This window comes from Diceros bicornis, chromosome 18 (assembly GCF_020826845.1).
Source record: "Diceros bicornis minor isolate mBicDic1 chromosome 18, mDicBic1.mat.cur, whole genome shotgun sequence".
In the NCBI taxonomy this organism is placed as follows: domain Eukaryota; kingdom Metazoa; phylum Chordata; class Mammalia; order Perissodactyla; family Rhinocerotidae; genus Diceros; species Diceros bicornis.
The window spans coordinates 44,530,988-44,556,360 of NC_080757.1; the positions used below are offsets into that span (position 1 = coordinate 44,530,988).

At 52.3% G+C, this 25,373-nt stretch overlaps 1 protein-coding gene across 2 annotated transcripts in view; it reads left to right on the plus strand.

Annotated features, from left to right (window-relative positions):
• The window catches only part of MAPT (microtubule associated protein tau), a 98,598-nt gene that overhangs the window by 59,456 nt on the left and 13,769 nt on the right, over window positions 1–25,373 (plus strand). The window contains exons 5-12 of one of the 2 annotated variants that reach the window (XM_058561277.1): window positions 3,281–3,346; window positions 4,396–4,397; window positions 7,318–8,086; window positions 10,802–10,857; window positions 13,557–13,754; window positions 14,842–14,971; window positions 16,250–16,303; window positions 18,334–18,599. In XM_058561277.1, the coding sequence (XP_058417260.1) occupies window positions 3,281–3,346; window positions 4,396–4,397; window positions 7,318–8,086; window positions 10,802–10,857; window positions 13,557–13,754; window positions 14,842–14,971; window positions 16,250–16,303; window positions 18,334–18,599 (1,541 nt within the window). The remainder of the gene's footprint in view (window positions 1–3,280; window positions 3,347–4,395; window positions 4,398–7,317; window positions 8,087–10,801; window positions 10,858–13,556; window positions 13,755–14,841; window positions 14,972–16,249; window positions 16,304–18,333; window positions 18,600–25,373) is intronic. The other variant, XM_058561278.1, reaches the window with a different exon arrangement.

The window sequence follows — 25,373 nt, forward strand, 5'->3', positions numbered from 1 at the left end:
TCAACATGGATGATGGGGATTAGCTCAGACAGGGCACTGACCAGAAATAGCCCTGGAGTCGGGGTGCCAGTCACTGGAGAGCCACCCTGCCCCTTGGGGAGCGCGCAGCTCAGCCCACGCTCCTGCTGCATTTCCTTCACGTGCCCTCCATGGCGCTTATATAGGGACCCCAGCCATTGCCCTGGTGATGAAGAAATGCAGGAGAGCCCTGGGTGGCATTCCACCAGCAATGGAGGGTGGGGAAATGGCCCAGGCAGGAGTTTTCTTTCCTTCCTGAAGACGGTGCTCACGGCAGCCTTTCCTCCGGGCTCCATGAGCTGAGAGCGCCCATGCAGAGGCCGAGCAGCACCACCCGACTCCTTAAAGTAGGCTCTGCTTTGCGAGTTGGTCTTCTGCGATGGGCAGAGGGGATGTCCTCAGAGCTGGGCAGGCGTCATCCTGGAGAGTGAAGGTGGTGTGAAGGCCCTGGAGCAACTCATGGGGTGGGGTCCCCGGTAACATGATTTTTGTCTCCCGCCGTCCGTTGACATCCCCTGCCCGGGACGAAAACTCCAGCCAACTCTTGACTTTTCGATCACTCCTGGGTAATCAAGTTACCTTAGTCTCTGTAGTCCCAAAACACAGTGTGCAAATGCTAATTAGAATGCCCAGCCCAAATAACAGTCAAAGCTCACTCAGGGCTGCAGCCCTTGCCCTCTGGGGTTGGGGAGGGCAGCGGGTGGGGGCAGGAAAGTTCTTCCTGGGTTGGCACTGCTCGGAGCTGGCTTCACGCTCTCTGCAGTGTTTGAGTTGATTCTCTTGTGGGGATTTGTTTTGAATTCTTGCAGACTCTCCCCATGCCAGTTGTCCCCCCCGAAGGCTGCTCCCTCTGTGCTGGATTCTGGCCAGCAATTCCACTTTCCTGGGCCCCTGGGAGTCTGAAGATCCGCCCCCAGCCTCACCTCTGCTGAGGTCGGCTGGCTCCTGTTGGTGGCCTACTGGACGTGGTCTGAGGCGCCCCCACACTATCGCTGCCCTGTGCCTCCGTCAGGTCTGTGGGAAACACACATTCTTTGTGTGAGCATTCTTTGCCTAAACAAACTGTGGGTATGCAGACTGACCACAGGGCTGCAGCCACGCTCCTTTGCTCTGCCACCAAAGCAGGTCCAGCCCGTCTCCTCCTCTAGTTTTCCCAGGTGGTGTTCTGACAGCGTTCTGCCGTGTTACCAACCATAGGGGACACGTGCCAAGTGTCTCCAAGTGGTGCCTTGAAACCCTTTCACTGGGACGGAGATGGGAAGTCGCCATGTGGCCACCTCCCAGCCCCCCAAGCCACTCTCTCCAAAGAAATCCTCAAAAATTCTCTCCACTTTCTACCTTCTCTGCCCTTTACATCCTCAGTGAGGTGGGAGGTTTTAGAGTCGGAGAGACATTTTTTCAGCTGTTGACTTTGACAATATGTGCCTTGGTTTAGCACCTTGCTTGGCATGTCCCATTGGCTGTATCGTGCTGCTCCAGTGGGACTTCCCATTTGAGGTCTAGTTGGGGGTGCGGTGTGGCCACCCCACTGCAGGAATCCCTGACTCCTTCTTGGGGCTCCAGGGGGATGGAGAGGCTATATAGTGATGTGATGGCCCAGCCACTGTCGCACAGCCTCCGTCCCTCCCTTTGGCTTCTCTGAGCTCCTCCCTTGCTGGGATCGGGGTGGGCATCAGAGTTATCAGCAGCCTCCAATTTCTGACTTGTGCCAGGGCCAGGATATCGCACTCTGCATTGGTATGTGAAAGCCGGTCGACTTCCCAGTGCCACAGCGATGACGTCATCCCAGAACGTCTCCTCATGTTCTGTGTCTTCAGCACTCCTCGCCATTTAGCTGGACTTACTGTCACTCTGAGCCTTTCTCCCATAACCTGTGAGAAACTCAGACCAAATCTGTACTCGGAGCTGTGCCTCCCGGACAGTTGGCTGCTGTCAAATGACGTGGAGCTGTCACCAATAGACCTCATGGGCCGCACAGCATCAGCTTGCAGGGGATCCAGAGGTGTTCGTGCCTATGAGCTGGCAGATGGGGAGCTTCTCGAGCCCACTGCAGGCCTCTCCTGCTCTCACCACAGCTGCCCTGGGCCAGCCAACGGGCTGGGTGTTTATAAGGCCATCATGTAGCTTCCAGCGACCCGGGGAATCTTTCTTTTCCCTCATCCGTGCTCTCCGTGGTGGGCTGGCCAGTCGAGGTGACTGGGCATCTCTGTTTCAGGTGTGGAGACTGGGTCATTGCAGGTCTGGGAGAAAAGACTGGTGGCCCAGCCAGCAACTTGTAGGCATTTCTCAGGGCGGTGGCTCTCTGTCGCTGTCCATCAGGGCATGTTCGTTCTGGGATCGTGAGGCCAGTGCCGGTCAATGCATGGTCAACTTGCCTTATAGACTCTTTCTTCTGGACAGTTCTATCCATTGTCCTGTAGCCATATCCTGGTTTTTTCATGATACAGAAATTGGCGTTGTATGAAAGCTTATTGATTTCAGTACTATTGATGATGTGGCAGGAACCTTTCTCAGTCTTCTTTGTTTAGGGTGAGCTGTGGCTCCCTAAGCAGGAACCCAAGACACCCCAAAAGCTGCTCACTGGCAGTGCTGGTCTCCCTCTAACCAGGTAGCTCCTATTCTGGGCATACAGTTAAAGGGATTTGCCCAGTAGTTTGGAGCTTTGGGACACCTACCATATACCAGGCGCTTTGCTAAAGACGTTCACACAAATTCTCGTATTAACCCTTACCACACTCCTACAGGACAAACCGCTATCATCACCTGGGGTTCCAGATGAGGAAACAGAGGCTTAGAGAGATTAAGTAAATGGTGACGCCTGCGTGTGAATCCCAGCCTGACTCCACAGCTGAGTCCTTCCCCGCACCTCCGGCCCCCCTGGAGCGCTGGCTGGGCTGGAGTGCAGCCGCCACTCAGACACGGCTCCCCTGGCAGTGGCTGAGCAGCGAATCGCTCCTCTCACCTCACCCATGCTGTGCATCTTTGCTGAGTGGGGTGCTCAGGACCCCGGGCCCACTGTGTAGGTCTTTCCTACTGGATCGTGGGCACCTGTAAGGTGTGTGGGTGTGTGGGGTTTGTGTAATGAGCTGTTTTCATCAACATCCTCGGCAATAACATTTGCAAAGAGCCAGAGGTGCAGCCTTTGAGGTGTGCCTTTCTTGAATGTTTTCAGAAAAATACCAGAAGATGCAGAGAGCTTTGTTTCTAGCAAACAATAACTGTCTTTGCTTTTATCTTCTTTATTTGCTGACACATGAACCAGCTGAAGAAGCGGGCATTGGAGACACCCCCAACCTGGAAGACCAAGCTGCTGGACACGTGACTCAAGGTCAGTGGGCTGGGGTTGCCGACTACGACCTGGGGTTGGGAGGAGGGAGAGGGCAACACTCAGGTGGACTCGACCCTGAAGAGAGAATCTGGACCTGGGCCCTAATTCAGGGGTCCAGGAGATTTTTAGGAGTTGGTTCTTATCAAAGTGGGCTATTCAGATATAGAAAGATCTCCAGCATTTTGGGTTTTTCTAAAACTATTTCTGAGTCATTGCTAAGGTTTTTAGTGTTCTGAGAGAAGCTGGCCGCGTCCAGCCCGGGGAGTCGAGAGTGAACATCCGACAGAAATGCAATTATGAAGCGTCGGCCGTCCTCCCTGCAGGCTGCTTCTGGCCTGTCCCGGGAGCAAGGCGTCAGCCATATCACCACCAAGCTATTTCTTTTCAGCTTTCTTCTGTGTATCCTTCAAACTTTATTATAATTTCCTTCTCAGGGACCAAAACTACTGTGTTCAAGAAAAGCAACTTTCTGTAATCATGTATCGTAAATGTTTTGAGAACTTAACTTTTAAAATCCTAGAGATTTGTTATCTTAGGTAATGGAGACCTCTGACACAACATTGCCTGGGTTTGTTTTCTGTCATTTGCTGCATAAATGAACTTGAGAGTCTATTGTATAATGTGGAAGCTTCTAGATTGCAACAGAACTGGGAAGACGCTGTTCTTTTCTCCAGAAAGTGATATAGGATTTGTCCAACATTTAGTGCCACCACTGGGGCCTTCTGGCTTTAGGAAGACTCTGGGCCTGAGGAAGTGTCTCACTGAGGGTATTTTGAGGCCTGACTACACATTCCTACTCGCGGAGGGGTCACTGCCCCCTAGTGGGCTGATGTTTCTCATCTCAAGAGGCACAGAAAGGCGTGTTTTCGTTCTTAGACTTACAAAGAGCTTCAACAAACGTTAGAAGGAGTAATCAGTACAAGGGGGAACCTCAGTCTGTGTGTTAAATATCTAGAATCCTCTTGTTTCGTTAAGGTCATGATTTTCAGCTGACGTAAAATTAGAGGCTTTTATAACCTCTGGAAGTGATCATTTATTTCCATAAAAAGAAGTGAATTTGATTTTTTTTCTACAAATTTTTATTGCAGGCTGTGTCTACATGTCCCTAAAACATATTCCATGCAATGAAAAGATCAGGCCAACATCTTTCCTGGAAACTTTACTTTTGTGCTAACTGAATTCTTAAATTTTCCAACAGTGGCCTAGAATCATGTAGATATAAAGATGAACACAACACCTGCGATGGGAAATCCGCACCCAATCTGTGCACATGTGGAGGTTTCTACCTCTGCTCTCAAGGCCAGCGTTTAAGGCCTTGACTGGGACTGCTGGTCCAAATGACCAAGCCCGGGTCCCTCCAGTGAAACCTCGTGAAATTCGGACACAGTGGTGATCCACACACACTTTATTTGCCGAAGGCCTGCAGCAAATACTATTTTGTACTAAAACAATCAAATTTAGGAAGAGCCGTGTAAACAAAAGCATAGTTATTAGATCTCTTCCCTGCTGTTTCTGCTGCAGAAGGAAAACCACTGGCAGCCTGTGTTCATGAAGCACCTAAGACAGAAAAAGGTGTTTCAGGATGGCGCTGCGATGTGCTGAGAGTAAGATGTGGGAGGGCCTTACCGGTGTCCTGCTCACTTTCTCCTCTAAGTGTCACGGGGACCAGGCCTTCTGAGAGGGTGTGGGGGACGGTTTATCAGGATTCCTGAGGCCATCGCAGTGTTTGCCCAGATAGTGTTTACCTTGGACCCCCCCACCCCCAGTGATTGCTGTGTTTAATATTTACTGAGCACTTCATAGTATCCTGGGAACTGAACAGAATATTCCCCCAGCCTGGCTCCTTCCTCCAGGCCTGTAATTGCGTTACGTTAGATTCCTCGCTGATCAACACACGCACACACTCTGTGCTCATCTATTGATGACATTTCAAGGCATGTTTACTATTTGTGTCTGGGACCCTTGTCTCTTTTTTAATGAGCGTCTTGCAGTGCATCAGAGTCCAGTAACATCCCCATCAAGAGCAATGTCTGGGAAGCTCCGAGAGGAAAGCTTTCTCAGGAAGGCAGTGGGGCCCTGGCCTGTCGGGTGGGGAGTCATGACCAGCACTCCCGCCACCTCTGGTCTGTCGAGCCGGTTAGTTGACAGGAGTCCTGGTGCGGAGGCCCCTGCTCAGGTTGCCTCCCGCCGTGAGTGTTTCCTGCATCTCTGGCCTTTGAGCTGTTCTTCCCGGGACTGACCAAGGGCCACATTAAGGCACCTGTAGAACCTGCAGAAAGCAGAAATCAGCACAGTTTCCTGACTCCAGTTTATCCACACGGGATTCATGTATTGATTGTCCACTGTGTGGCAGGCACTGTGGTCAGGATACCAGGAGCATGAACTGAATGAGATCATGAGCTCGAGGCCTAGAATAAGGGTGAGAGGTGAGGGCCGGCCCTGGCCCGGCCTCTTGTTAGCTTAGCAAGTCAGCAGGCAGCTATAATGGACTCCTCCGACTGGGTTGGGGAGAGACACGGTCACGTGTTACCTGGGTGTGTCCACAACTGCCCACAACACATGCTCCTCCCACCTCCCTCCCTTCACGTCGTCCAATCTCCTCCTCCTCCAAGCCCCTGATCCTTTGGGGTTCTAGGTTTTGTCTAGAGGAGAGTTGGAGAATTGTGTGGGTTATTCTGTTGGGACTAGGGAGGATGTTTGAAGGGTTGGGAGTTAAAAAAATAAAGGATATTTATAAGGAGAACCAAAGAGCATAACTCTCCCATGCTTAGTACACAGTCAGATACTCTAAGGAGGGATTCACATGAATGATGCATGAATGAACCAGAAAAAAATGAAGTGTGCCCTCCATCAACGGGGTTGCCATGCAGCAAGTTGTGTGACCAGTGATAGCAGTGGTCCCCATGGGCTGGCGATGTCTTAGCTGTGCAGGGCCTTGTATTGCCACCATGGTCGGCCCCACCTGATGCAGAAGGCCTGTCCATGATCGATAAGCTGGATGAATCTGGATCATGTTTCTGTTTATAGGAATCTTATGGTAGGTTTATTAGTAAAGACTCGAGCGCTAACAATGATAAATTTTGGATTTTCCAAATCTATCAGAGCAAGGGCTTGGAGAAGGGTTGGTTTGGGGCACCCTCTGGTTTCATTTGGCAAAACAGGGAGCAGAGAGAGAGAGAGGAAAGGGGATCCTCAGTGGAACCAAGCCAAGAGGCCAGAATCTCCAGGAGACTCCAAGTCCCCAGAGAAGGAGAAGCTTCTGCAGCATGGTAGAGTAAGCATGAGGCGGTCCCGCAGCAGGGGCCACGGCCTGGAAATGCCCAGGTACTCTGAGCCTGCAGTCGGCAGAGGAGTAACGCCAGTGCTAGAAGGGCCTTGGAGGTCACTGGGTCCGAGCCCCCCTTTTACAGATGAGAAAACTGAGGCCCAGAGAGGGGAGATACTCACCCAGCGAGTTGGTGGCAGGTAGACCAAGAGAACTTTCATTCTGAGCAAACAGATCAGCGAGGATGAGCAGAGTATGTGCTCCTTTTTCTTTGTTAGTCGGGCTTGTGATGCCCTTCAAATGTCCTTGTCTTATTGCAAGTGTGTGTCCCTCTCTTAAATAATTAATGCGCCCTTGCTAACCTTTTGCCACCGCTGCCTCTTCAAACCCAGAGGAGTTGAGAGTTCCAGGCCAGCAGAGGGAGGCGCCTGAGAGGCTCCTGGCCAGTGGGCTTAGCTCTCAGGCCCAGCCTCGATGTGACGGAGAAGCTTCTGGGGTCTCCATGCTGCCTCTGGGGGAGAAACAGCCAGAAGATCCTGTCCTGGTGATCTCTCACCTTTCTCAGCATCATCCTGTCTGCCAACCGCCTCCTCCAACAGGAGGCCCCCAGGAGCCCCACCAGGAGTGGGGACCAAAACAAGAGGACCAGGCCCAGGAGGGTCTGGCCCTTCCGAAGCCCACCTCCCCTGTCTGTCTCCAGACGGAGCCTGGGAGTGTCACGGTTGTCCAGGAAAGCTTCCTCGGGGAGCCAGGGCACCGCGGAGGTGAGGCCACGGCTCTGGGAACCCTGGGTCTGACCCACCAGCCTGTGCCCGACGTGCCTGGGACTCCCATCCTGCCTGAAGTCCCCAGAGAGGCCACACACCAGCCTTTGGGGACAGAACCTGAGGACACAGAGGGAAGCCGCCACGGCTCCGAGCTGCTGGAACGCCAGCTTTTGGGAGACCTGCACCAGGAAGGGCTGCCTCTGAAGGGGGTCCAGGGCAAAGAGAGGCTGGGGGGCGAGGAGGTCGATGAGGACCGCGACATCGACGAGTCCTCACCCCAGGACTCCCCTCCCTCCCAGATCTCCCCAGCCCAAGGCAGGCCATCCCCCCAGACAGTTTCCAGAGAAGCCACTGGCACCCCTGGGTTCCCAGCTGAGGGTGCCATCCCCCTCCCTGTCGATTTCCTCTCCAAAGCTACCACAGAGACCCGGGTCTCAGAGCCCAACAGGCCCAGCACAGGGCCCCACGGTGCGCCCCCCGAGTTCACGTTCCATGTGGAAATCAAAGCCAACGTGCAGAAGGAACAGGCTCGTTCAGAGGTGGATTTGGAAGGGGCTGCACTTCCGGGGGCCCCTGGAGAGGAGCTGGAGCCCCAGGGCCCCTCTGAGGGAGAGGACACAAAAAAGACTGACCTTCCGGAACCATCGGAAAAGCGGCCTGCAGCTGGCCTGCCGGGGAAGCCCGTCAGCCGGGTTCCTCAACTCAAAGGTCTGTGTCTGAGCTCCTCGGCTCCTTCCCAGTGACCTCACGTGCCACCCGGGCTGCAGCTCTGCCACTGAGCTCCCGGCCCCGCCTGAGTCCTGCCGCTTCCGAGGTCCCGAGGGACAGCCACTAGACTGACCAGGGCCCTGCCGCTCACCCTCCCGCGGCCTCCTCGTGCCCTCAGGCTCCAGTAGCACGCGCTGCTCTCACGCTTGCCCGCCATTTTGCATGTCACCAACACCCCACCCGGTGCTTTCTGCCCTGTCCGTTTCTCCGGTCACTCGGTTTATCCACGGTGGTCCATCAGCCCACGAGAGGTCGGTGGGCCGCACTCCACAGAGAGGATGACAACTGCTCCCATTTTTGAGGGCTTATTATGTGCCTTAAATTCACTCTCTAGAACCCTCCCAGCCCTCCCAAGTGAGCATAATTAGCCCCACTTTGCAGGTGAGGAAACTGAGGCTCAGAGAGGTAAAGTAACTTGCTGAAAGTCGCCAAGTAGTAAGTGACAGAGCCAGGTTCAGAATCCAGGTAGGTCTGCTCTGAAATGCACACTTTTCCCTGTACACACAGTGCCTTCCAGAAGGTTCTGAAGAGTGTTCTCCTAACCCTGAGATGCAGAGGGTGGGAGCCTGTCTTCTGCTGCTCTTGTCAGTGGACAACACCTCACACAGCAGGCGACACGCACACAAGCGTTTGGAGGTAGCCAAGAGCCCACGCTGAGCCTTTGGCCCAGCAACCCCCAGCCCCACACCACCTCGCCTTGTGGCGGGAGAGACAATGAGCGGAAACATCTTCCTGTCCAAGCACCTCCTCCCTTGGCGGAGCCTGGGGCGTCCCTGTGCTGGGATTGAGGGGTCTCAGCCCCAGCTCCCTTGGAAACCCCAGAAAACACGGTCACAGCAGCTCTCTGGGGCTGGAGAGGTGGGAGGGGAGGGTCCCACGAGTCAGGATCTCTGTGTCCTGTCAGCGAGAGGACAGTTCATATCCCAGAGGAGGCTCAGGGCCACAAGTGGGGCACATTCCTACGTGAAGACCCTTAGCATTTTCGAATTATTTGTGAGGTCCAGCAATTGATGTTACGTAAGCTGTCAGTTGCAAATATTTGTTAAATTTTTATTAGATTCTACTTGTCAAGAAAAGTTTGAAATGTTGTAGATAAAGGAACCTGTATTTAAAATTTAAGACAGAAAAAAAATCTTATATCCTATTTTTAAATATCCTAAATTCCAAAATAGTAGGGGACAAGTAACTGTGACTTGACAGATAACAACATGTTTCCTGAAATGATGTTTTATTAAATACTGGTCCACTGGATGTTGATAGTGTGTCCAGGGGAAAAAGGGTTCCGTAATCCAGTAAGTTTAGAAAACACGCCAAACAAAGTTAAACAGGGTTTCCTGCTGCAGGACTTGTCAGATCCTTTAATATTCTAGTGCACACTATGAACCTCTGAGAAGGATACATAGTATGAATTTCCCAAATTCATTTGATCCCACCTGCTGACATCTCCTGGAAGAGGGCTTGTTCCATGGTACCCAATTTGGGAAATGCTGATCTAGCAGATGCTTTTTGGGACATGGATGATGCTGGTTGAATTGGGAAAAGGATGTGAATCAGGTCCACCTGGGGCTCATATTAAAATGCAGACTCCTGGGCCCCACTTTAGGTTTACGGAGTCTCTGGCTGGGCCCCGGAGTCTGTATTTTAGCAACTTCTCCCAGTGATTCTGCTGCACAGTAAAGTTTGAAAACCTCTTGGCTAGATCATCAATGCTGGTCATTCTAGAAATCTAGTCTCCAGTGGCCAGTGAGAAGGTCGAAGAGGCCCCATTGTTCTTGGGGCAGTGGAAATACGATAATGAAACCAAAGAGGAAAATCTATAATCAGTTTTCAACAATGAATGTCGATAAAAGGAAAGGATGAGTTAGAGGTGACCCTGTAGACAAGTGAAGTGGACTGGTTTCACCAAGGGGTGTGGCTTTCTAAACACAAAAGCCATCAATGGTTTGGTCCTAAATCCAGAGGTTATCTGTAGGATGTTTGATGGTAGCTAATTTGTAGCTAATCTGGGAAAATGGCAAGACTTAGTCCCCTTGGGGGCCCTGTAGGTGGTGAGAAGACCCTCCAGGGCTGGATGAGGGGTGAGATGGGCTTGTAGGGGAGCAGCTGGGCCTGGTGACCCAAGCCCCTAGTAGTGAGGGGCAGGCTCTGGGAAGACAACTCACTCACCCTGCTCCTTGGGTGACAGCGCAAGCAGGAAGCAGGTCCTGCAGGGGGCCGGAGCCTGGCTGAGCTGCCTTGTCTGTGGTCCTGGGGCTTTCAAATGCCCTTCCTTGGAGTGGGGTCAGCCCCAGTTGGGGGGCTGACTGTGGCTGAGACAGGGAGGGAGCTGTGGAAGGGGGCCTGCGCTGTCCACCTTCTCTGACTGCCTCTGTGCCGATGTGTGCCCAGAACAGTTTCCACTGTGTCCCCTCTGCATGTCCCCACGCTCGGCCAGCCTGCTGCCCCCTCCTGCCAGGGTGCTCCGAGCAATGACCCCAGTGTGCTGTGTTGACACTAATAACATGAGAGCTAACAGATCCAAGGGGAGAGAAAGTCAAGTGGGTTTCCACCAAGCCCCACTGAACAAGATCCTGAGAAATCAGCCGACTACATCGAGCTCCTTCCGTGAGCTGTGCAAACGAGTGTAACGTACATTCTCGTTTTCTGTTTTATCAGCTCGCATGGTCAGTAAAGGCAAAGATGGGACTGGAAGCGAGGAGAAAAAATCCAAGGTAAGCTGACGAGACCACGGAACTTGCTGCCGCTGCCAAATTTATCAAGCAGCCACACTTATATCTGAATAATTGTTATATATAACGTGGGGAGTGTTTGTCACTGAGGTACAACTGTCATTCAAAGTGCTTTGTGTTTTTATGCAAACTTCTAAAATTCCAGCATTTATCCATTTTGGTAATTATGCCAGGGAGGGGCAGGCAGCAGGTGAATGAATTAATGCTCCTAATTGCAGTTGCATTAGTGTAGTTTAAATGAGACATTTACAGTAAATGAAGGTCTGTTTGAATTTTCTGCAATAAAGTTTGAATTTTGCACATCTTGCACTTCCCACTGCAAAACTAGGCTCAGCAAACACACGCAGAGACACACACATATTTAAGATACATGGAAAATTTACTTAGGGGGCTGAAGGAGTGTGATCTCCAACCTAAGGCAGAAGGTTCTGGAAAGGCCCTGAAGAGAGGGCCTATGAGGCAGGCCGGGAAGGAAATATAAAGGAGGGTTGGTGAGGCAGTGGTAGGAAAAGCCACTCCGAGGTGTGGGAACAGCACAAGCAAAGATCCGGAAGCATGAAGAGACAAAGTGTGTTCTGAGAACTCCAAGCAGATCGGCTTAGTTGCTGTGGAGGGGAGTGGGGCTGACGGGGTGGGAAGGCTGCTGGACGAGGGAAACCTGACACGCGCTCTGAATGCTAAGGGAACAGGTGTGGCCGGGGTGTGGTAGACGCCATCTTGAAATCTTGCCAAGGTGGCGACTTGACTTGCTTTAGTCAATCCAGAAACCAGCCCAGGGAGCAGTAAATGAAGCGGCCTGCTCGCCACCAAAAGTGCATCCAGAACCATGCCCGTCCTTCTCAGTGCCTCCTTTCAGATGTAGTTTACTCCCTTAATGACTTTGCATCTTGGAAAATTCTCTTGTAAATGCACAGTAGGGTTTTCCCAGGAAAATCCCACTGTGGCTGGAGATGAGGACCTGTTTTTCTTAAAGGCATCTAAAATTTCCGATATAAATCCCAGCTGAAACGTCTGGGTGTTGATCAGTCCTGCAGCCCTGATGGAGTCCCCAGCTGCAGACTGTAGGTCTAGGAGTTTGGTAGCACATGTTGAGGGCTGCTCCCCGAAGTGCCCGCACTGTAGGAAGTCAGGGTTCGCCATCACAAGACCCCAGTGAGGCAGCTGAGGGTCCCACAGGGACTGGGAGGGCTCTGCCCTAGAGGCTTGAAGCCATAGCAATGGCTGCTTGCCAAGCATGATGCACATTTAGGGGAATCCCAGCCTCATACGTGCATGCATTCCGTTCATTCATTCGCACACACGGATACAATGTCCCTGCCCTGGAGTTGCTTGCAGCCTCCCACTGAGGGGTCACATCTCCCGAACCTTGGCCAGGTAGGGAGCAAGGGGTCAGATCTCATGGACCTTGGCCAGTTAGGGAGTACTGCCAGTGGAGGGGGGCCTTGTGCAGCTAGAGAAGGAGGAGTTGCCAGTACCCACCCCAGCTTTTCCTGCCACCGGCCCCAGAGCCTCAGCCTGCATCCCTCCCCTCAGACCCCTGCTCCATCCTTGTGCCCTCCTTGCCAAGGCTGGCCGCAGAGAGGGCCTCAGCCACTTCTGTGGGGAATCCGCGGGTGATGGAAACAAACCCAGGAAGCCTAAGGAAGTCTCCAGTCAGGACCCTGCTCCGTAGCTCTGACTCCCTCCCTGGGACGCCTCTAGACTGGCCTCTCTGTTTTATTCCTAAAGGCACAGCTCCTCCCCCTCCCAGACCGTCCTCCTCCACCAGGGCCATGGTTCCCGGTCAAAGTCCCCCAGAGGCAGTTAGGACAAACCCCAGGTGTCAGCCACCATCCATCAAGTGCCCTTGTCTCAAGGGGGCAGCTCCCTCTGTGAAGTCTTCCAGCTCACAGACACCTGTCCCATTGGCCGCCCGCCCCACCCAGGCCATTTCCTTAAGTGGAGCGTGTTCAAGGGTAAACACTGGCCAGAGTAGGATTCATCAGATAGTGTTTAGTTTTATTTGAGACTTTAATCAGAAAGCTTGTGTGTGTGTGTGCGCGCGCACGCGTGCGAGTGTGCACGCGTAACCTAAGTGGTGTCAGGCAGAATCTTTAAGACTTAGGGCAGGCACAATCCTGATTTTAGCAAGTATGAGTCTGTTGGTGTGCTGAAAGAGGGCCCAGGGTTAGCGGGACAGCATGAGCTCCTCCCCCGGAACTGAGCACAAAGTGGAGCCCTTCTGACCCAGGACACATTGGGGATGTTTTCTTGAGACACAGCGCAAGAATCATGTACTTCGATGATCTCCATCGACTTTTGGGGCGTGAAACACCCTTAAACCAGTAGTCTCCAAAGTGAGGGGGCACAGGAAGATCCAATGGGCTGGAGAAAGAACATACTGGAACTTCTATCCATTTTTCATCTTCTCTTTTAAAAGTCCTGTCATATGTAAGTCTTCGTATATTGGCATCGAGGTGTATGTATAACTGATAAGTAACTACAAGTATGTGAGGGTCATGGTCACTTTCTGTTCTTACTGATGAGAAAGACTGATGAGGGTACATGATCCAGATAGTTTGGAGACCACTGCTTTAAACCATCACCTGCCTTATTTATTTTTAGTTATTGTCCTTTTTCAGTTTGTTCCCCTCCCCCATGTGCTGACTTTTATTTTGATTTTATTTATGTTTATGTTTAAGACATCCACAACTTCCTCTGCTAAAACCTTGAAAAATAGGCCTTGCCTTAGCCCCCAACGCCCCACTCCTGGTAGCTCAGACCCTTTGATCAAACCCTCCAGCCCTGCCGTGTGCCCAGAGCCATCTTCCTCTCCTAAACACGTCTCTTCTGTCACACCCCGAACTGGCAGTTCTGGAACAAAGGAGATGAAAGTCAAGGTAAGGAAACCACCTTTGAAAAGAATCAGGCTGCTCTAACGTGGTTTTCAAATGTTTTTCTTTTTTTTTAGCCACAAAGACCTTTCCTCAGATAAGCTACAAGCTTACCTACAAGCATCATGTAGAACAGTTAAAATTCTGGTTGAACCGGGGAAAAGGGGTTTGTCGCCCTCCTCCTCAGCTCCCCTGGGTCCCTCATAGCAGCAGCCCCTAAGGCACTTGATGGGACGCTGGTTTGAAAATCACCACCCTATGTGGGTTCCTTTGTCCATTCCTGACTTCAGTAACTGGAGTGCTCCCAGATTGCCCTCCTTTGGGGTGGATAGCATCGCTATGCAGCAACGCCTGTGCCTCTAGTTGACTCCCATCTGAACCATTTTACAGTCCCCCATTAACGTCAGTTTCTTTTCGGAGTTTGTATTATATGTCAAGGTCATCTACTGGGTAAACAGCCCCAGTAACTGCCCCCGATCAGCACACCGTGCTTGTGTAGACTTACTCTTAACCCGTGGCCGGTTTGCTAATTGATGCTGGTGTTCACCCCACCAGGGGCTCTTAGCACACCTAAGGAGTCACTGAAACCTAAGGGTGTGTGAGAGAACAAAAGAATACGACCAGCTCTGTTAGCACTCTCGGTCAGGTTCAACAAACAATGTCTCCAAGGACCTCTGGTGAAACCAACCACCATCAATCAAATAAATCCCTGAGGAGAGTCAGACAATGGGTGTCCGCATAGGCAAGGTCTACTACTGTCCTGCTGTCCACACTGGGTGGATAATGACCCAATCTTCGCTATAAGCTCTGTGGCCTTTTGTTAAATACATTAGCATAACTCATGCTGATAACTCATATAAACAATTCCTCTAGAAGGAAATGGTAGGGAGCTTGGCGTTTGGGTGGGGCTGTGGGTTTGTGTGTCCAGCAGACTTTTGTGATTGAGAAGCCATTTGTTGCATCTAGTAGGCAAAAGTTCACCCCAACTGTAGTCTCATTTGAGTCAAGGTGGTTGAGTGGGGCTGGCGTTGACTCTGGGTGACAATAACCTTTCCCAGTCGTAAAAACCACTCTCCCGTGCTTTTGTTCACAGGGGGCAGATAAAGCTGGAACGAAGATTGCCACACCCCGGGGAGCAGCCCCTCCAGGCCAGAAAGGCCAGGCCAACGCCACCAGGATTCCAGCGAAAACCACACCCTCCCCGAAGACCCCACCCGGCTCTGGTAAGAAGAATGTTCCCTGGGTCAGGCGAAGCTCTCAGTCTGTCTGAAGGCCCCTGACAATTAATAACCTCTGGTGGCTGATTGACGCCTGCAGTTTACTGAGCAGCGGAATGTTCAGTTTCTCTCTAACCCTCTTGACGATTTTCTGAGGTTGATATTGAATCCCTGCTTTTTATCAGTGAAGACATCGAGGCTCCAAGAGTTTGCATGACCAAGTCTGACTAGCTCATTTAAAGCATGAGGAAAATGCAGCCACGTGGCTGATAAGTCTCAGGAAATGGGCTTCTCTGAGCTTCTTTGACCCCAAGTCCAGGGCCCTGGGAGGCATTTTTCAGCCCCCAAGTGATACCCGGGTGCTGCCTCTCTGCGGACAGGGCAGCTTGGATGGGTCACTGTGGGCGACCTCACACAGGCTGCGGCCCCTGTGCAGCTTAACTTGCTGGGGATGTGAGGGACCCTCTGACAGAACCTGAGGCCTGTCCCTCTGGGCTTCTGTGAGTAGAACCCAGTTGATATGAGAACCAGGCAAGGCTTCAGTGAGCAATTTTGCTTCCAGTGATGCAATGAAGAGTAGTCATCCTCTTTGGGGACAGCCAGGCTGAGCTCCCCTCTCCACTGCCCAGGCAACCTGTCCCAGGCAGCCGGGTTTGGGTTCTGCACGACTTAGGGCCTCTGGGTGGCGCTCAGGGGGCCTGTGGATCCTGTAGGGGCTGCACGAGGCCTGGGCTGGTTCAGTGTGTCTCTGCTGCTCCCTGGCCCGGGGTGACAGTCAGAGCCCTTGTCTGCTGCGTGTTTTTGCCATGGCATTGGGCCCAAGTTTGCCAGAGGGCAGTGCCTGCAAGGACGGCGGCTCATTAGGTTGTTGGTTTGTTTTCTCACGCAGTGTTCTTTCTCGTGTGTCTAATACACAGGCTCTGGGGTAATTAACAGGATTGGTGTGATGATGTTCTATAGATGATTTTGGTCTTGCTTTGTCACTTCACATTCTGCCAGTTGGCTGGCACAGCTGGAGTCATAACTGGAAACAGCACGTGCGTTTCTCCTTGGATCTTACCTGCTCCTGGGTGGTGGCTTGCCGGTGGACAGACCCCCCGTGGGTCCCCTTGACCTGTTTCCTGCCAGACGGGGCCCCTGCTCCTTGAACCCATTCCCTGCCTTGCTGGCCTCCGCCGATGGCTGTGCCGGGTGTGGCTTGGTGCCCACAACATGAAGAAGGGCTCATTCAGGCCCCGTTTAAGCTTGATTGTAACAAGGCTTTCTGTGGACTTTTCTTTTAAGCTACCAAGCAAGTGCAGAGAAAACCACCCCCGGCAGGGGCAAACTCTGAGAGAGGTAATTCTGAGCCTGCTTCACCCAGTGGGGTCACCCCTTTGCGTGCACGGCTGTTTGCTGGCTTGGGTTTTGGAGCTGGGAAGACTTGCTTCTGAAATGCAGAGTTCACACGTTGAGCCTGAAACTGGAACAGAAGAAATTCCTGCTCCTCTTCTTGTGTGTGGTTTGTCGGATGTGTCTGTCTGAGGGACTTTCTAATCCTGCCTGTTCTCCTGTTGGGGCGGACCAGGGGAGCATGTGCCTCGAGCTGGCTGTGGGTGCTGGCGGTGTGGGCCGCCCCTACCCAGGGTTTAGGTGTGAGATGGCATTTATTAGACACACACCCTGTGAGCCCCATGCTGGACACTCCGCCTGTTACAACATCGTCTTCAAAACACAGCACTGTGGGCCACCGCCACTCTCCTCAGTTTTCCGACGAGGACACAGGCTTAGGGAGGTCAAGCGACTTGCCTACGGTCACTCTGCAATTAAGTGTCGCAGAAAGGATTTGAAGCCACCACCAAGTCCAGCGACCAGTCAGCTTGGGTCTGGGGGCAGCAGAGGCTGAGGAGCCAGAGGGGCTGAGCCTGGAGGCAGAGGCCCTGTCTGTAGTCTCTTTATGTGAAAAAGGAGAAAAGGCTTCATTTGTCCTGTTGCCGCAGAGCTTGACGACCTAGGGATATCCAACAACACAGAAATTCAAACTCTAAAAATGGCGGTGCTCCACCTCCCCTTGACAAGAAACGCCGCCCTTTGTCTGCACAGCGCTTCCGCCAGAGGGCCGCCCTTCCCCAGGTTGGGTCCACAGGTCCCTGTTTGGTGCAGATGGTTCCTGGGGCGGGGGTGGGGCGTCTCTGCAGGAAGCTTGGAGAAGCAGCAGCCAGGCGCCCTCAGAGCTGAGGGAGCTAAGCCGTCCCCACGCCCAGCATCCACCCCAGGGACTCTCAGACTCAAGTCTGCTCAAGAACCCCGGGGAGCTTGGGGTGAGCTGGTTTTACAGGCCTCCCTCCTAGAGATTCCGTCCTGGCGGGTCTGGCTGGGGCCCAGGAGTCTGCATCTAACAGGTCCCACTCCCCCTCGCTCCAGAGGTTCTGATGCAGGGTCCCTGGGCCACACTTGGAGAAACACTGGTCCATGAGGCAGACGGAATAGTAAACTGTTGACGGGGGATGTGAGAAGTGCAGGGACAGAAGCACGTGGGGAGCACAGGCTGAGTCTGTTGGGAGAGGAGCCGTCCCAGCACCATCCTGGCTGGTTTGGCGCTCGCATCGTGTTTGGAAAGGTGCACTGGCATTTGCCACACGTCCTGGGGGGAAGGGCGTTCCTGGGGAGGGAACGGCAGGGCAGGGCACAGCGGCATGAAGTGGCATGGCTTGTTTGGACAGCTAGGGACCGGTGGGCACAAAGCAGGCTTACTGTTCTGGAGCCCAGGTACCACAGAGGAATCTGGGAGGGAGGGCAGGGGTCTGATGGGAAAGGGGCCTTGAGCTTGCTGAACAGCCTAAAATTTACCCTGTGGATAAAGGGTCCAGTGGATCCAGATGAAGGCGGCCCCTGGGTCCTTATTCAGGGAATAGGCCACATATAATTGCACGAGAGTTTTATGAAGCACATTTTCACGCATCCCCGCCTGGCCTCCTTCACTGCAGGCATTATCATTTCCTTTTTCGAGTTGAGGCCCCTGAGCTCAAGAGGAGAAGTGACTTGTCTGAGACCACAAAGCTAGTTGGAGCCCATCTCTTGACCCCAGTGCCATGAGGCAGAGTTGGTCCCCTCCTAGGAGGGGGTACCGGGCGGTCCTTGGTGACTACTCTGTTGCTTCCCTGGAAAATGGGGTGTCTCTCCCTGAGTGACAAGGGCGAAAAGAGGAGACGTTTCTCTAGAAATGGCTCAAGGTCAGCCTTTTGCTGGTTTGGCTGAGCTTCCGGCCTTGTTCCCACCTGCGTGATCTGGCCCGAGCCCAGGATGGACCCTCCGAACAGGCAGCCCCGAGGGGTTTTTCTAACCCTCACCCACCCGAGTCCGGGCCTCACTCCCTCCTTCCTTTCCAGGTGACTCTGGGAAATCTGGGGACCGCAGTGGCTACAGCAGCCCCGGCTCCCCGGGCACTCCTGGCAGCCGTTCCCGCACCCCATCCCTGCCAACCCCGCCCACCCGGGAGCCCAAGAAGGTGGCAGTGGTCCGCACTCCACCCAAGTCGCCGTCTTCAGCCAAGAGCCGCCTGCAGACTGCCCCAGTGCCCATGCCAGACCTGAAGAACGTCCGGTCCAAGATCGGCTCCACCGAAAACCTGAAGCACCAGCCAGGAGGCGGCAAGGTGAGGGTGTGCGGAGGCTGGCTGTGCGTGTGCTGCCAGAAGAAGGTGTCGGGGGGCACCACAGGGCAGAAGCGGACAAGGGACTCTGCTCCACCCCTCACATAGCACCCGAGGTCCCCCCAGGACCTCTTCAAGGAAAGACAGTCCAGTTATAGTTCAATTCTTTCTTGGGGTCACCACCAAGCCATGAGTGCCCTGCTCAAGGGAGAGAAAGTACCAGTTCTTTCCTTCTCCATTTCAGCCCCTGCCGATAGGAGAATATCAGAGTTTACCGGGTTATCTCTCCATGACCTGGGGGTTCTCAGAGTGGGGGTGCCTACAGAGCTTCCCCAGCCTGCCTCATGTTTAGAACATGACACAACCCGTCTATAGGTGGGTGTCTCTGGTGTTCACTGGGCACTTGTTTAGGTTAGGTTTCTCTTTAAGCCTCAATTCTGGGGAAAGTCGGGGTTCTATTTAGGGTCTCCTAAAGGTGGAGAAACATGAGGTCCTGTGGACCTAAGGTGGGGGAAATGGGGACTGGCCTGGACCCCCTTCCTCCTCTTCTTGTCCCTCATTGTGTGAGTTTCCTAGGGCTGACATACAAAATACCACAGACTGGGCAGCTCATAAGACAGAAGTTTATTTCCTCCCAGTTCTGGAGGCCAGACGTCCAAAATCAAGGTGTTGGCAGAGTTGGTTTCTTCTGAGGCCTCTCTCCTTGGCTTGTAGATGGCCACCTCCTCCTCGCGTCCTCACACGGTTTTTTCTCTGGCTGTCTCTATGTCCCCACCTCCCCTTCTTCTAAGGACCAGTCATATTGGATTAGGGCCCACCCTAATGAGCGCATTTTCACTTAATGACCTCTTTCAAGACCCTCTTTCCAAAAGCAGTCTGATTCTGAGGTGCTAGGGGTGAGACCTTGAGCATATGAGTTTTGGAGGACACAGTTCAGCCCATAACAGCCCTCCCCACCAGCACCAGGACGGGGAATGGAGAAGGGAGAAGGGATGTGGGGTGCAGAGGACCAAGATTCTGCTCTTGAGACCACAGATATGTTGGGCCTTCGGGGCTGGGCCATTTTGGGGGCAGTGAGCCTCCTGGTGGGCTGGGGGAGCTTTACAGAAGCCTGAGCCAATGCTTCTCTTTCAGTCGGGACCACTCGCCTCCCCCTACAGCGGGGGCCCTCTGCACAATTGATGTTAGTTATCACTCTTGGCCAGGGCCTGGGTCACCGTGGAGGGAGGCAGCTCAGAGGGGCTTTGGTCCATGTCAGTGCCTTACCTGAAACCCTGCACTTTGCTCCCCGTGGAGCCTCAGGGCCTCCTGCTGGCCTTTTCCATCCTTGTGGCCCAAAGGGTACTGCCCAGTGGGGTGGTCTGGGCGCCTCTCGGGGTAGAGCGCAGGTCTCACTGCTGGTCTTTGGACCACGGGGTCGGCCCTGGGCCCGAAGCATTTGCCTGTGCTCTTCTCTGTAAAGATGCCTGTCTCCTTCCAGAAGGGTCTCTGAGGGAGCTGCACTGGGCGTTGGCTTGAAGTTGACCCCTCTGTGCAGCTTTGGGGACAGAGAGACTCCCCCAGGGAGAGGGTTTCCAAAGTGGTGGGATGTTTCCCACTGTTGTGCACACCCCTCCCTCCGTGCTGCGAGTGTCCCATGTGTGCCCTATTTTCAGAGCACAGAGTAGACCGTTTGCCCCTGTTTTGAAAAATGAAAAACAAAACCCCACATGGCTAGTTCTGCTCCATTGAGAAGATCGTGCGGCTGTGACCAGCTCGCTCACAATGACTCATTACGGCGAGAGGGAGGCTGTAACCATCAGGTCTCCCAGCCTGCAGGCCCTGTCACACACCAATAAACACCTCTGTCAGCCCGGAGTCCATCTGAGGTTGGCTTGGAAGGTTTGGGCCCCGTGTGGCCCAGTTCTTGCAGCTCTGCTGAGAGCAGCAGTGACAGGCCTGAGCGAGAGGAAGGCTTTCCACTGAAAGCCCCCTTTCAGGGCTGAGCCCACCCCTCCCCCCAGGGCTGCGCTGCCCGTCTGTGCAGGGAGAGGAGTCCGGAGGATAGATGAGGGCCAGTGACTTGATGCCCAGAGTGGAAAGGGGGACGGTGCCAAAGGGTGAGGTTACGACCTCACCACGCCGGGCGCAGGCACATGTCCATTTCGCCTGAAGGGTTACGGGAGACAGAGTGACTTCCCTTGGGACTTACTGGGGAGGAGGTGTGGGAAACTGCAGAGGGAGAAGTAGCAGCCTCCCCTTAAGGTCCATGGAAAACCTAGAAAATCATCTGAAACAAAGAAAACCTCAGCCATAACGACAAAGGTCAACACGCTAATCTCCAGGAAGAATGAAAAGAAAAGAAAAAGGAAAAAAGATGGCACGTGGGATCCACGGAGAAGGCCTTTAAAATGACTGGACTGAAGGTTCCCAGGGGGCTCCTTGAAATCTGGGTCGCTGTGGCCTCATGTAGCACCCAACATACAGTAAGTGCTCAGTCAGTGTTTATTTGGCTACAAAAGACACAATGCTCTAAGAGTCTGAAGAATATCTCGACTCCCGAATAGATGATCGCACTGAAGGAGGAGGAGCAGGAGGCGGGCCCGTCTGTAATCCTGCAGAGAGCGGAGACTGCAGCAGATCAATATAAATCATTGGTTGGAAAAAAATGTAAAACATCTCCTTTCTGCTTTGTACTTTTCTCTGTTTTCATGATTTGCTACAATGAACGTGCATGGCTTGAAGAGTCCAAAACGAAATTATTTTGAAAGGAAAATGCAGATAATCACTGGCCACTTTAACAGAACCAGTTGGATCCACCAAAGGTGGGGAGAGATGGGGAGGAGAGCCCAGAGCCCGGCAGGTTAGCGTACCTGCTCCCTGGACCGCAAGAGGATCACCTGGGGGGATTCTTTTAAAAATCCTAGTGCCAGAGCCTCCCCTAGGCCTGTTAGAATCTCCAGCAAGGCCTCCCTAGGTGTTCCCATGTGCAGTCCAGGCTGAAACCCAGTGTCCCCGAATTCTTACCTGCTGGCCTCTGGCCTCAACCCCAATACTAGGGCCTCCCCTGCACCCTGGATCTGGTGACTGAATGTCCTCTTTTGGTCCTGACCCTGTCCCTATTTTCAGATTCCATGCACCTGGCTCCTCAGTCAGCTGAGACCCAGCCCAGGCCAGCCCCTGTGTCCTGCACCCCCTCCCCAAGAGTTTGTCCCAGCCCTATTCTCTTGGGGGGATAGGAAGGGGAGTTTGGACACAGAGACAAAGAACCAGCATTTGAAACACATTAAAAAAAATAAACTGGGGCCAGCCCCGTGGCATAGTGGTTAAGTTTGTGCACTCCACTTTGGCAGTCCAGGGTTTGCAGGTTCGAATCCTGGGCAAGGACATATACACCGCTCATCAAGCCATGTGTGGCGGCGTCTCACATATAAAATAGAGGAAGATGGGCACAGATGTTAGCTCAGAGCTAATCTTCCTCAGCAAAAAAAGGAGGGTTGGCAACAGATGTTAGCTCAGAGCCAATCTTCCTCACCAAAAAAATTTTTTTAAAAATAAAATAGGGGGCCGGCCCTCTGGCGTAGCAGTTAAGTGCTCGCACTCCGCTGCTGGCGGCCCAGGTTCGGATCCCGGGCGCGCACCAACACACCACTTGTCAGGCCATGCTGTGGCGGCGTCCCATATAAAGTGGAGAAGATGGGCATGGATGTTAGCCCAGGGCTGATCTTCCACACACACACACACACACACACACACACACACACACACACACACTAAAATAAATAAATAAAAATAAAAAAATAAAAATAAAATAAAACTACCCGCTGCAGGTGGGAGTGATGTGGAATCTACATCCTTATATCCTGGTGAGGGTGTGAATCAGGACAGTCCTTTTGGATATAACGAAGGAATGTTCTTAGTTTTCACAATTTAATCCCACTAAATCAATGATCTGTCAAAGGGCCCGTGGTCTCCTTCCACTGGACCAGCCTGAAGGTCACCTTGAGATCTTTGTGTCCCTGAGGACTCGCACAGGACTCGATCTGCAGTAGGTGCTGTGTACTCTAGATCGAGCAAAGAAAGAAAACCCCAAATTCAGAAAAAGCTTTAACCACAAAAATGTGCGCTGAGCTTTAGTTATAGTCACAAAACAAAACAATTTAAATGTCTAATAATACAGAGATAATGGTGAGGCCATACTATAAAATATGATGTAGGGGCCGGCCGGGTGGCGCAGTGGTTAAGTCCGCGTGCTCCGCTGCAGCGGCCCGGGGTTCGCAGGTTTGGATCCCAGGCACGCACCGATGCACTGCTTGGCAAGCCACGCTGTGGCGGTGTCCCATATAAAGTAGAGGAAGATGGGCATGGATGTTAGCCCAGGGCCGGTCTTCCTCAGCAAAAAGAGGAGGATTGGCAACAGATATTAGCTCAGGGCTAGTCTTCCTCAAAAAAATAAAAAATAAATAAAATATGATGTAGCCATTAAAATTATCTTTGAAAAGAATTTTTATAATTATAAAGAATTATAAATGTTATACTATTAAGTTAAAAATAAAATTATAGAAATTATGTAGGTTATGCCTACTATCTACATAAGAAGTGTGCACAGAAGAAAGGCAAGGATAATATGACAAAACACTAATAGTGACTCAGAGAGATTGTGAGTGATTCTTTTTCTCTATTTTTCCCTTTCAAGGAAAACATTCTAATCAGAAAAAAAAAGGATAGAAATATAGTCATAACTGGAGGTGTTACAGTAGATGATAGTAAAGTAAAAGATAGAAAGACATAGAAGTGCATGTAATTGAAAGGGGAAATGAACAAATACCATGAGTTTAACTGTATGACAGAGAGTTTATCTGTTGTTAAGAGCTGAGATATTATGCCAATAATCTAATTAGTCCATAAAGAAAAATACAAGTGAATAGAGAGAAGCAGAAATTGCACCTGTCTGTTCTCTGCCTTCAGTGGAACACACCAGAACTTAACTGTATATATTCACCAACATGACCACAAATACTTGGGAATTAGAAACTTTTCCTACGTCACTGCTCGTTCAGTTTGGAATGAAGGATGCGTTTTCCAAGTGCATTAGTAACAAATGCCATAAAGTATGTGGCGGTACCCCAAATTGTACGTAGAAGGAATTCATAATTTTAAATGCTTTTGTTATTTAAAAAATTAAATGACTGCAGCATAGAAATTATATTCTTAGTAGAAGAAAAAGAATACAAGAAAATAAATAAGAATACAGAAACAAAGAGCAGAAATAAATTAGAAAACACATCCAGTAAAACAGAACATATGACAGCATCAAAACTGGTTCCCTCCTGCCTTCTTTCCTTTATTCATTCACCCAACATTGCTGGGGCACTGCTGAGAGTTCCTGTCCCCAGGGCCCAGGCAGGGGAAAGAGACACAGAGCAGATAAAAAGGGCAAGAGGAGAGATCGGCCAGGGAAGGGTATGCGGGGGAGCAGCCCACACCATCGAGGGTCCCCCACACTGAGGGTCACCTGTGTCGTCACCACACTGAGAGTCTCTTGTGTTGTGGAGTATCTGTCACCCAGAATGTCACGTGTCACCAAGTCAGAGAAGACAGGACAGACCCTTGTTTGGGACCTGATGGGTCTTTGAAAGGACAGGCCCCTTCTAGAGTGCTAGGCACACGGCTGAAAGAGGATGGTAGGAAACTGCACCCTGGAGACTGTCAGAGCAAAAGCAAACAAAAGCCAGAACTGGCAGCCGCTGGGGTAGCCAGGGGGTGTGGGTTTAGGCTGGAGCTTTGTTGTTGACGGGAGAGCTAAGGAGAGTTAACAGCTGATGGAGGGAGGTCCCCGCTGGGTCTGCTGCCCTGACAGGACAGCATAGGACGGAGGAGAAGGAGGTGGTGGAGGGCACTGCCCGCAGAGAGTCTTAGGCTCAACTGTCAGCGGGTCGTGGGGGGTGAGGTTGGGCGGCCTTCCGAGTTGAGTAAGAGCGCTGTGAGGGCCCAGCCAAGATTAAGGCAGCACCAGCGTCAGCAGCCCCTCTGCGTGGTCCGCGGAGAGGAAGCACAGAGGGAAGCACAGGGGTCCCAGCTACCGTCCAGGGCGAGGGAGAAGGAGCTTCCAAGGCTGCCTGGTCAGGAGAGCTGGGGGCATCTCTGTGGCTGCCAAGGGTGAGAAGGAATGTGCAGAGTCATGGCCAGAAAAGGGCACAGGGGCCTGAGCGTGGGGTGGTCTGGTTGGCTCTGAGCAGATGGAGCTAAAGTCACTTCCTCTGAGGGTGTCCAGGCCAGCAGCTGGGACGTGGAGGCCCCCGCAGGACTGAAACCTGCCCCAGCGGAGGGCTCTGAGAGCCTGGGGCTGCAGTATTCCAAAGGACCACAAGATGGCGATGGAACGCTGTAAGCGTCTGTCTCCACTCTGGAGAACTGAAGTGTTTTTAAAATTTATTATATTTATTGACAAAGACCCAGTTCTCATTTTAAAAAGCACACGTGTAGAACATTTATGTGGAGTAAATAAAGTGAATTTGCACCTAGGATAGTTTGCCTCTCCTGGCTCAGGACCAGGGCCTCAGCTGAACCTGAGCTGAGGTGTTAGGCAGGCCCTGCAGAGCCAGCCTGGGACCCTCCTTGGGGACAGCCCTGTCACTCTGAGACCCTCTGGGTATTTCCCCCTGTACACAGTGTCTATGTTTCTGAAAAACTTGTGTGTGAATCCCATCTGCTGGGGGCAGTCACTGTTCAAAGGAGCAGTGTGAATAATTCTAAACGTGAGCCCCTGTCGTTTGATCTCTTGACGCTTGACTTGAC